Source organism: Corvus brachyrhynchos, unplaced genomic scaffold, assembly GCF_000691975.1.
Source record: "Corvus brachyrhynchos isolate BGI_N302 unplaced genomic scaffold, ASM69197v1 scaffold4, whole genome shotgun sequence".
Classification (NCBI taxonomy): domain Eukaryota; kingdom Metazoa; phylum Chordata; class Aves; order Passeriformes; family Corvidae; genus Corvus; species Corvus brachyrhynchos.
The window spans coordinates 8,294,273-8,305,617 of NW_008237878.1; the positions used below are offsets into that span (position 1 = coordinate 8,294,273).

The 11,345-nt window shown below is 56.6% G+C and overlaps 2 protein-coding genes across 5 annotated transcripts in view; both read left to right on the plus strand.

The window, feature by feature from the left end:
- Positions 1-3,713, plus strand: part of LOC103614440 (laminin subunit beta-2) — a gene marked incomplete at its 5' end in the record, with an annotated part of 14,129 nt that extends 10,416 nt beyond the window's left edge. Inside the window, 1 exon segment of the mRNA XM_008632370.1 lies at positions 3,633-3,713. Coding sequence (XP_008630592.1) covers positions 3,633-3,713 — 81 coding nt within the window.
- Positions 2,408-11,345, plus strand: part of USP19 (ubiquitin specific peptidase 19) — an 18,454-nt gene continuing 9,516 nt past the window's right edge. The window contains exons 1-14 of one of the 4 annotated variants that reach the window (XM_017732575.1): positions 2,408-3,477; positions 3,633-3,877; positions 5,634-5,690; positions 6,774-6,902; positions 7,452-7,585; positions 7,894-8,070; positions 8,226-8,456; positions 8,749-9,016; positions 9,146-9,302; positions 9,404-9,475; positions 9,986-10,101; positions 10,424-10,638; positions 10,923-11,124; positions 11,207-11,340. In XM_017732575.1, coding sequence (XP_017588064.1) covers positions 3,769-3,877; positions 5,634-5,690; positions 6,774-6,902; positions 7,452-7,585; positions 7,894-8,070; positions 8,226-8,456; positions 8,749-9,016; positions 9,146-9,302; positions 9,404-9,475; positions 9,986-10,101; positions 10,424-10,638; positions 10,923-11,124; positions 11,207-11,340 — 2,001 coding nt within the window. In that variant the 5' untranslated portion in view covers positions 2,408-3,477; positions 3,633-3,768. The remainder of the gene's footprint in view (positions 3,478-3,632; positions 3,878-5,633; positions 5,691-6,773; positions 6,903-7,451; positions 7,586-7,893; positions 8,071-8,225; positions 8,457-8,748; positions 9,017-9,145; positions 9,303-9,403; positions 9,476-9,985; positions 10,102-10,423; positions 10,639-10,922; positions 11,125-11,206; positions 11,341-11,345) is intronic. The other 3 variants (XM_017732576.1, XM_017732577.1, XM_017732578.1) reach the window with 3 other exon arrangements.

Sequence of the window (11,345 nt, forward strand, 5' to 3'; positions counted from 1 at the left end):
CCGGGCAGGAGCCGGCGCTGTGACCTCGTGCTCTGCCCGCCGGGGCCGTTCAAACAAACACCATTCACACAGACACCGTTCACAGTCCCTTTCCCCTCCTCCAGTGCCCGAGGCCGGGCAGCAGCGCCCGGGGGGCCAGGGGCCGCTGGCTGCTGTCTGGACGCTCTCATCACTGCTCATGGCCAGCGGGTTGGAACTAGATGATCTTCAAGGTCTCCTTCCAGCACAAACCATTCTATGATCGTCCCCAGAATGGGGGAGCTGGGCCTGCCGGGTTCCTCACTCAGCACAAGGCTCACTGCTGTCATGATGCGTTGGGGGCGCAGTGATTTCCACATGGGTTGGAAGTATTTTGTGTGACAGTGCTGGCTTGAGTAGCTGCCCCAGGGGGCTCTGTGCTTGCCCTGGCTCCACCCGTGTGTCAGGTATGCCCAGAAACTCAAGTAAAAGGCAACCTTGAGCTTTGGGATTTCTGATCCCTCAGGGGAACAAGAAACAGAAGGTGACAAAAGTATTTGTGTGCACAAGGGACGTGTTTCTGTTGACTGTATTTAGGTCATGGAGGATCTAAAAGTCCATAGGAAAAAGATGCTGTTGGGATAGCCAACCTTCTTTGCAGCTACCCCTGTAAAGGCCTTTGGGCACTGTTGGGGAGTGCTGTGGGCACGAATCAGGGAGCTCCTCCTGCCAACTGCTAAACCTGCCCCAGACACGGGGCACAAATTCCATCTCATTGAACACCTTCTGCTGTCCCTCCCCGTCTGGTGCTGCTGTGGGGAGGAGTGGCCCTTCTCCTTGGCCTCTTGCTCCCTTTCCTCTGGCCAGTCAAAATATTTGCAGTCTCAGCCTGAGCTGGGTTGGGAAACAGCTCTGGGGTAAGACACACTTGGGAGAAAGCCCCAGCTGGCACCTGGATCTGGTACACACCACAGCACAAAGGCAGGGAGAGCAGAGGACAGAGAGGCATCTCTGCTCCCAGCAGCAGCATGGCCAGGCTTCCCTGGCTCCGGGAAGGTTTTGTAGGAGTGCCCAGCTGATCAGGTAGTTCCCAGAGGTTCACCTGGCATCTAGCCAGAGTGGCCTCTTGCCATCTCTCCCCTACAGTGACTCCTACTGTGCCAACAGGAGTGGTGCCAAAACCTCTGTGCCCCCTGCACCCAAGGGCTGAACATGCTGGTTGTATGTGTGTTTCCTGGTGGCAGAAAGGCAAAAAGTCTCCTGTTTTCCTGTTCTAATCCCTGAATAACCTGTGCTTTGCCTGCACTCCTCCAAAACCTTGAGGTGCCTGTAGCAGCCTCAGGTTGCCATCAGTCTGGCAGCTGAAATGGGCAGAGCTCCAGCCTCCTTGGTTCCTGCTTGCCATGAGGAGTAACTGTCAGCAGAGCACCCAAGGGAGCTGAGCCCTCAGTGAGGCATGAGAGCAGCAGGCTTCTCTTGGAGGAGTGACAAGGAGGCACGCAACCCTGTCTCTTTTCCTCACCACTTCTTGGGCAGAGGCCTGTCCTTTCTCAGCCTCCAGGACCCTTCTCAGAGCTTGCTTTCACCCTGCCCAGCAATTACCCTGTGCCACCCCTTTGGAGGTAGAGGAAGGAGGCAATAGAGCCTCTCCTGACCCTGCATGAAGCAGTCACTGCTTCTTGTGCCCCACTTCTCATGGGGTTTTCACCTTAGAGGCAAAAGAAGAACAACAAAAACGCTTTCCCATGTTTGCTGAGCCCAGCTGAGCTTCTTCAGCACCAGGAAGCATCTGTAGCCAACCTGTTTGGGTGTCAGTGGGGACTGGAGCTGAGTGACAGCATGCAGCTGGCATCAGAGGGTCTAGCCTGGAGAATCACAGCCACGTTTCCTGCTGTGAGGGCCCTTCCCATTCCCTCTGGAGCCAGAAGTGCTTCTGCATCCTGGAGAGACCCAGTGTGTGCAGCAGCATGGGGATGACTCTGCTGCCCTCCCACAGCTCTTTGGGACTGATGCTGGACCCTGCTCAGCATCCCGGTCTCCCGGTCACTTTGGGGCTCTCCACCGCGGGTGGCAGGAGTTGTCTGTGCCAGGCAGTCAGGCTGGACTCGGCTTTTCACTTGCCTTCAGTGGCTCTTGGTTGTGAGGGCAGGTTGGCCTGAAGAGAAGTGGTTTGGATGCAGCACCTGTCATGGGGCTGGCTTTGCCAGAGCTGAGAGCAAGACCAGGCTGCTTTGCTCTCTGGGGTCCCTCTCAGTTTGTGGCTATAGCTCCACATTTGTGGCTACTTGTTGCCCCAAACATTTCTAGAACACAAATGCCCTGGCAACGTGGGGTGGGCAGTACAGGACTGGCAGCGTCCTCCCTCTGACCGAGTGTCTCCCTTGGAGGTCCCTCCTGCCACTGGCCATGCCCACGCACAGCAAGGGGTCTGTGCTTGATGCATGGGTGAAAGCAGAACTGGGTGTTCCTGAGGGGCAGCTTGCCTCCCACTGAGGGAGAGGTAGGCTCAGTGGAGCTGGGCTAGGCCAAAGATGCTGTTGGGCTCGGTTCCATGTCCTCAGATGGGAGCCGGGCCGTGGGATGCCTGTGAATCAGTGCACTGGGAGCTGCAGCAGGCAGCTGGCACATGGAGGTGGGCAGGATCTGTGCAGCTGGGCCTGTCTCCCTGCTGCAAACTCCTGCAGGCTGGTGAGCACTGCCAGGGTCAGGGTGTGCAGCCGGGGCAGCGAGGGAGGAAACCTTCCCAGCTCTCTGCTCTCACCACCTCCACGGAGACACCTCCAATGGGACTGTTTTCAGTGGGTTGTTTCAGTTCTGCTCTCTCAAAGCCCTGAACATTGCAGGGTGATGCTGATGAGTGCAACAGACCCCTGGGCCAGCAGCTCCCAAACCCTGTAGGGGAGCTGGCTTTGTAGGGAGGGCATGTCTGAGGGGGCAGGGGTGAACAACCTACGTGCCCTGCTCAGCCTGCTCTTTTCCTGGGGCACGAGGAGCAGAGGTGTCCTGTTTCCAGGCCAGGCCCCGCTGACGCTGTCTGTAAACTGGCTGGGAGATAAATATTCAAGGTGCAGTCATACTGGTTAAACTCCTGGCTAGTGGGCGAAGGGGGAGGAACTCTCCTTTTGCCAGGGAGCTCTGCTCTCATCTGTCATGGGAGACTGTCTCAGGCCTGCTTCCTTCTTAGGGCGTTACTGGCTCCTATTCTGGCCCTGTTACACAGGACACTGTTTGACTGAAATAGCTGTTGCTCCAAGCTATGTGACAGGCTCCCCCAGTTGACTCTGGAGGCTCAGTTTTGCAGATCCAGGCCTCCTCATGTCCTTACCCTTGCCTGTGTCTCCAGGTGTTGTTAGCACCAGCGGCTCCTCTGGGCCAGTGTTGCTGTAGTGGGAGCCATGAGCATGACACTTGCTTTCCAGGTTTTTAATGCGTGGCACATACTGAAGACCCCCGGTTGTATGTTGGGAGCTCTGACAAGCCCATGCTTTTGGCAGTAAGCATTGTAGCAGCTGTGATGAGGTAGGTTTCCTCACTGAGTGCTGCATGGGGCTTCCCATAAACACCACGGTGAAGGTCATGTAAGCGCACTGGCCCTGAGGCAAAGAGTGGATCCTGATGCTGTTGGGCCTTTTCCACCTGCTCCTTCTGCCATGCTCGCTCTTTCCTCTCTTTAGGCCACTACTTCCTTGCCAGAGAGTTTGACCACAGAGAGTCGCCAAGATAGCTGGGCCAGGAAGAAAACGTCGCACCCCTGACCCAGACTCCATAACCGACCCCGGTGGGCTGTTTGTGTCCTCCAAACGGCTGAAAATGTCCAGCAGCACAAATGCCCCTGGCCAGAGGAGAGTGTCTCGGGGCTTGGATGATGCTACCAACAAGAAGAAGCAGAAGGATCGAGCCAATCAGGAAAGCAAGGAAGGTGAGAGCCCCTTAGCATCACTGTGGTGAGCGGGCCCGTGGTGTCTCAGCCCTGCAGCCTGGGAGCCTCGCAGCCATCTGCTGCAGGATAAGCAGATTTGACTAATCGCTTCCTGCAGCTTATGGTAACCCCTGTGATGTGGGATCTTCTTTGACACAGTGTCCTCCCTGGACCTGTAACCGCCTTCCTTTGGGCACTACTTAGCCCCAGCGATGTTAGGAAGGTTGGGTCTGTGGCCTTGTTAGCTAAAGTTCGGAGTTGGCCTTGGTGATTGTTTGTAGACTCTGCTTTTGACTGGGTGTGATCTGCCCCAATCCAGCAGGAGTGGAACTGAAACCTGTGGGTGCTCTTGCAGCTGGAGGCAATGCTGCTTCTTTCCCATCGGTTTGCTGAGGCCAGGTGTTGTGAGGCAGTGACCGGGTGTGCAAGGCCTGCGGGTGGGGCTGGTGCTTTAGCTTCTGAGTCAGGATAAGGTGTGGCTCAGGTGAAATAGTTGCTGTAGAGTAATTCCTTCTGTAACTGCCATGTATCCTTTGACAAAAATGATGCTTCAGGTGCAGGGAATGCCTGTGGGCAGGATGCCGGCAAGAGTTTCTGTGGCTCTGAAAAGCTGTTTGATTTCCATGCCTGCTCTGTTATGATTGTAACCTCAAAATCACAGGGTGTTTTATAGGCCAAGGTAATTGAGTGCTTGGTGAGGTCTGTGCCAGAGCAGCCAGGCACAGTCCCTGATGCGAAATCCCACAGTGCAGAGCACAGCGTTGTGCTTTCTCTCACGTGGGAGGAGTACACCTCTTGTAGGGCCTGATTCGCTGCATCCTCTGATGTAGGGGCCTCCTTGAGGGCAGCCATGCTGCCCCCATCCCCTCTGTGAGAGGTGATGAGGGGCTGTAGATTCTCCAGGCAGTGCCACTGCTATGCTTCTCACCCTGCCAGCCCCACCGGCACCTTTGCACCAGCGGTGTGGTGGTCAGCAGAGGTTTCCTACTGGTTTGTAGCCAGTCAGGGGAGGCAGTGACAGCCCTCTGAGTATTCCTGAGTGGAGACCACAGCTCCTGTTGGCACTATTTCTCTGCTCCAGGAGAAGGTGCTGTTGTTTTGGGTGCCTTGCCTGGCAGAGCTCACTGTCCTGGGTGGGTAGAGCAGGCCTGGAGACATTTCTGGCAGTTGGAGGTATTTCTGTGGAGAGCAGGGATTAGGTGTCAGGTCAGTTTGGTTCCCCACCCTGATCTGGAAGGAAGTTTCAGATGTGGATATTGGCAGCTTGTGCAGGAATGGAAATGTTAAAGTGCAGCTGGGCCATGTGGTTCTCTGGTTACAGCAGAATTGGTTTGAGGATGACCAAACACCAGGTTCTTTCTGTCAGATCAAGACAGGACTCCTCTATATGGCTGGGGGCTGGGGTCTGGTGCACCAAGCTGGGCCACACAGCTGAGCCTGGATGCCACAAGCTCCACAATGAGATGTGCCTCAAGAAAGCACTGCCTGCATGGTGCAGTATTGTGTTGTTCCCACTGTGGTTCTGCTTAGACTGGGATATGGTGGTATGGCTTGGAGCAGCTATCCTGGGGCTGACTTGCTGGAAGTGTGAGAAAGCAGAGGAGGGAGATGAGCAGCACATGCAGAATGAAAGGCCTGGACACGGATTCAGGGTAGAAGGAGGTGATGTGTGAAGTTTTGGGCATCAGCTTACTGGCCTGTGTTGTGAGGTGACAGAGTGACACACCTGCCTGCGCTCTGCTTCTTTGCCCACCAGTGTCTTGCCCTGAGCTCGAGCAGGCTGAGACTGCCCAGGAGAAGGACTCAGAGGAGGGTAAGTTGAGGTGTGTGCCAGCTGCCAGTGCACGGCCATGGAGTGCCCTTGCCAAGGGATCTGAAGCTCTCACCTTGTTGTCCCATGCTCTGGCATTGAGCAGAGCTAACCTGAGCACTCCCTTGCCTCAGCATTTATCTTAACAGTATGTGGCCTTCCCAGGGGTGGAGAGGGGCTGTCTGCAAGGAAGAGGCCCTGGGGATGTGGCAGGCTGCTTGCAACTCAGGTGTCATGGTGCTGTGGAGCACAGCCCTGGGACATCTCACTGCTGACACCTGCTCTGCTTCTTTGTGAGCAGGACATCACTATGGGCTGGGAACATCCCAAGCTGTGTCACCTTGTGGGCAGCATTGGCTGGTTTCTGTCTCAGTCCAGGCCTGCTTTGAGGACAGAGTAGGACATCCTCGTGCCCCAGGGGTAGAACAAACCTGATTGAAATCAAGGTGATCGAAATCACTTTTTTGCCTTCAAGACTTCAGGGCACTGCAGGGCCACACCTGGAGCCTGGCAGGCACACAAAGTTCTGCCTGCACTGGAGTATCACTGCTGCACTCTTTTTTCACCTATTGCAGTGTACTTACCTGGCTGGCTGGCCTGCTGATGTTTCAGCCATGTTAGCCATGCTCACCTGACAGGAGTACAGTGCTTTGATGGTTGCAGCTGGGCTGCTTGGTTTGCATATGCAAAGGGGAAGTGGCAATTTTTGAGTGCGGTCAGAGTCCACTTAAATCCCCCAGAGTAACTCTGTGGCTTCCTCGTTCCTTGGGAAAGCAATAATTGTTTTGTTGTTGGCAGGAGCCACCCCTTCTTCCCAGCTGCCGCTGCTGCTTGTGGCAATGCCAAGAGCAGCACTGCCTTTCTGGCCTCTCTGGTTCCTACCAGGATTCATCTGCCCTGCTGCAACACGTGCTCTTGTTTGTGCCCTCTGTGATGAGGGCAGGTCCCATTTAACTGTCATGATCTCTGTTCCTGCGCTGACCTCCTTAACTGTGTGTGTGTTCAGGCTTTTGTTCCCCGGCCAAGGAGTGGGCACTTCAGGCTCATACCCCAGCAAGTGGGTGATGCTTCCCTCCCTTTTCCTAGAGCTGCTGCTAGACTGGAAGCAGAATGCCGATGAGATCATTATCAAGTTGAACTTGGGCAGTGGAGCTCTGAAGGCGGAGGACGTAGATGCTGCTTTCACTGACACAGACTGTGTGGTCAAACTACCAGGTATGGAAATAGAGCAACTGCTGCAGGCATTTCTCCATTGGGACTTGGCACAGCTCTGGGCCAAGCATGGGGTTGCAGCAGGAAGACATCAGACTTTTCCCTCAGAGGCAATGCCCTGCTGTCAGCTGGCACAGCCTCAGGCAGCAGACAGGGCTGATAGGAGAGCATTGTAGAGCTGGGGAGGGCAGGAGTTGGCCTCTGTGCCAAGTGAACAAGTGCCCACTGCTGTGCCAGTGCGTCTCTGTCCCCTGCTTGCTGGGATGGCTGAGTCAGTCCCGGGTATCCTTTGGAAAAATTACTGTGCCCCTGAGGGCAGGGAGGCCCAGGGCCTTCCCGCTGGGAAGGAGGCCAGCCAGATGTACAAAGCAAATTCAGGGAAGCTGGCTGGAGCCCTGGAAGGCTCCTGGGGTATGGTGGCAGCCTGCCTGCAGCCTTCTTGGCTCTGAATGAGTGCTTCCTTCATCCTGGGGGCAGGTGAAAGGGTGCTGTGGGTTAGGTGACAGCTGCCTGGAGCACTGCCTGAGGTACTGATTCCCCTCTGCTTTACAGACGGGCGCCAGTGGAGCTGTCAGTTCTATGAGGAGATCGAGAGCTCCTGCAGCAAGGTCCAGTGCAAGAAGGGCAACTTTCTACAGCTTGTGCTTCAGAAGAAGATCCCACTCCATAACTGGTCTTCACTTCTGGTGAGGAGGGAATGATCTGCCTTTTTAAGGGAGCTTATGGAGCCCTGGGGAGCTGGGGTGACCTCTGAGCCCCCTACTTTTGAGCTGCCCAGGGAGCAATGTGGGGCACATCCTGCATCCACATGCTGCATGAGCCATCTGTCACTGTCCCAGGGAGTCATATGCCTGTTTCTGCCTGCCATGCATCTCCAGGTTCTGGAGTAGAGTCCTGGTGCAGTCTGGGAAGGGGGAGTGAGCGTGAGGATAGGAAGCCTGAAAGGTGCTGCTACCTAAATAACCTTCCCACTGTGCTGCATTGCCTTTTACAGAAGAAAAGGAAAGACGGATCCAAAGAACTGGCCAAAGGGGCCGCATGCTGGGAAAATGGGAAAGAGAAAGCTGCTTCTGCGGAGTTGACCCCTGAAGAGCCAAGGGCTGAAGGCACAGAGCCACCAAGATCCCGGCGGGAGCTCTCCAACCCCAAGCGTGCTCCGGGAAGAAGTGAGGCCCTGGGAGGGAAAAGCCCAGCCAGCCCAGGGACACAGAGTGGCCCCAGCGCCAAGCGGGCAGTATACCTCAAAGTGGCTCCCCCCCAAGAGGGGGCAGAAGGCCACGCGGGCGGGAGCCCTCCAACCCCAAGCGTGCTCCGGGCAGAAGTGAGGCCCTGGGAGGGAAAAGCCCAGCCAGCCCAGGGACACAGAGTGGCCCCAGCGCCAAGCGGGCAGTATACCTCAAAGTGGCTCCCACTGAAGAGGAGCTGAATGCCAGAGTCACCGGGAACACGGAGCCCAGCAAAGGGCACAGCGGGAGGGCCGGTAGCCGCCGCAACGTCAGAGCCAGCCAGGTCGATGCACCCGCGGCCCTTGCAGACCTCTCACTGCCCCTGGAGAAGGTACCTGGGGACCTGGCTGGACCTGGGTACCCCTGCTTCCTCAGCCCTGTAGGGGATGCAGGACCCATCCCTGACCATGGGGATGAGGTGGGCTCCGTGATGCTGAGGGCTGACAGGAGGACCTGTGGTGGAGGAGCAGGTGAAGTGAGGACCCTGCAGTTGCTGGGCTGTGGTGCTAATGGGGCTGAGCTGGCATGGGATGTGTGGGGGAAGCAGGTGGTATGGAGCTGTGCCTTAGGGCACCCCAGGGGTGACAGTGTCTGTGTGTCACTGTGTCTTTCTGTATTGAAAGGCTGTGGTTTTGGCCAAGGAGACTGTTCCAGTGGAGATGCCACCTCTTGCAGCTACCACGGAGGTGTTCCCCCACCGTGTTGCCGCCTGTGTTGAGAAGAGAGTCCTGCAGCCCGGCAGCCCTGCTGAGGCCTTGCGGAGCCGGGACTGTCTGCCTGTCTTGGGAGAGAGCTCTAAGGCCATCCCAGTGGGCACCCCTCCCATGGGCAGAGATGGTGAGAAGAGGGACTGGTCCAAGGATGATGTGGCTCTGGAAGCAGCAGCTGATGGTGAGTGGCCAGAGCCTATGGAGTGAGCCTGGTCAGGAAGGTCCATCTGCTCAGGACCTTTCCTGGGTCAGCTTGCAGCCGCAGCATGCAAGGAAGATAACCTTTCTCTCCATGGCTTTCCTTGCTCAGAGCCAGAACCTTTTGTAAGCCTGACCTTTGTCAAGAATGACTCATACGAGAAGGGCAATGATCTGGTGGTGGTGCATGTCTATGTGAAGGAGATCCACAAGGAGACATCCAAGGTGTTGTTCCGGGAGCAAGACTTCACGCTCGTGTTTCAGACGAGGTACAAGTTTGTCTCGGGATGATTCCAGGCTACTGCAGAGCTCCTGATTGTGGCTGGGCTACTTCTTTGTTCACCTCTGCTCACTCCCAATTTCTCTGCAGTGATATGAACTTCCTTCGTCTCCATCCTGGCTGTGGGCCCCACACGGTGTTCCGGTGGCAGGTGAAGCTCAGGTATGACTCCTGTCCTAACCCACACCAGGACAACGGAGGTGAGAGTGCAGTACTAGAACAGGAGCCAGTCCCGGCTGGCGGTTCTGTGCAGGGAATGCTCATTTCTGCATCTGGAGGTTTCAGTTACACCATACTGCACTAGTGCCCTGAGCCTGGTCTGCCTTGGCTGTGTGCTGGCTTGCAGGGGAAGAAATCCCAGTGCCTCCTTGCCTGCAGTTCACCCCAGACTGTTCTAGAGCTCCTGGGGACAGCCAGACCAGCCTGTGTGTCCTTTGGGTGGGATATGCAGCAGGAGGCAGCCAAGCAGAATGGATGTCAGAAAAGGGGCGCTTTGTGTGTTCAGTGTGGCCAGGCTTGAGGGTTTCCACCCTGCTTTGCCAGGGCTACCTCAGGATCAGTGCTAGCAGGGTTCTTACTGCCTGGAGGGCGTGGCTCTGCCATGCAAAGGCTTTGGCATGTCTGAGACTGCTGCGGGTCTGGGGCATCTCTGACTTGCTGTGTGCCTTACAGGAACCTCATTGAGCCAGACCAGTGCACGTACAACTTCACGGTGTCTCGCATTGATGTCTGCCTGAAGAAACGCCAGAGCCAGCGCTGGGGAGGGCTGGAGGCTCCAGCCACACGAGGTCTGCACCCTGCCTTCTTGTCCTGCCTGCCTGCTGCACCGCAGTGGGGCATGGGCCCTCCTCACCACTCCCAGCTGCCAGCTGGTGCCAGATCCTCTGGCATGGGATTGTGGGGAAGTAGAGGGGCTGAGTGGATGCAGGTAGGAGGGATGTGAGGCAGAGTGTGAGCCAAGTGATAGGGGAAGGGCACTGCTGTTTCCCTTGCTCACGGGAAAGAGGGGTAGAAGAGAGCCTGTGTGCAAGTGTGGACTGAGCAGTTCAGCCCCACTGTGGGCAGCGCGTGGTGCTGCTAACCACAGGCCCACCCTTCCCCCTTTTTAAGGTGCAGTGGGTGGTGCAAAGGTTGCCATGCCTACAGGCCCTACCCCTCTGGATAAGAACCCTCCGGGCAGTAACCAGCACCCCCTCTCCAGCAAGGAAGAGGCCCGAACCAGTGACAAAGAGAAGCCGCGTGTGGAAGATGGGGCTCTGGATGGCGTGGCAGCCCGTACGGCCCCAGAGCACGTGGCAGTGAAGCAAGAGCCACATATTCCTTCGGTGAGTGTGGCCACAGTGGATCTGACCTGGATAGGGGAAAGAGGGACACCTCCTCAGTGTCACTCTGGAGGCTGGCAAAGTATTCCTGGAGGAGGAGGCAGTGCTCCTCAGTCATAGTTGGCAGGATTAGGGACAGCTGTTGGCCTGTCTGTCCCAGTCCAAGTGGGAGATGGTGTGATGGCTCCAGCCCTCTCTGGAGAGTTTCTTGGGCTTTTGAGTTCCTCTGGTGTTCCCAGAGAGACTCCCTGAGTGTCGCACCCTCACACCTGCCTCTGCTTTGGCAGCCCAAACCGACGTGTATGGTGCCACCAATGACACACAGCCCAGTGAGTGCTGAGAGTGTGGAGGATGATGAGGATGAGGATGAGAAGAAGAAGGTCTGCCTGCCTGGCTTCACAGGGCTGGTGAACCTGGGCAACACCTGCTTCATGAACAGTGTCATTCAGTCCCTGTCCAACACCCGGGAGCTGCGTGACTACTTCCATGGTGAGCCCACACTGGGAGCACAGCAGAGCTTGGCCACTCAGATGATGAAGCCAGCCACTCTGAGCTCCTGCATTTCTTACAGATCGGTCCTTTGAGTCAGAAATCAACTACAACAACCCGCTGGGGACGGGCGGGCGCCTGGCCATCGGCTTCGCCATGCTGCTCAGAGCACTGTGGAAGGGCACACACCACGCCTTCCAGCCCTCTAAACTGAAGGTAGG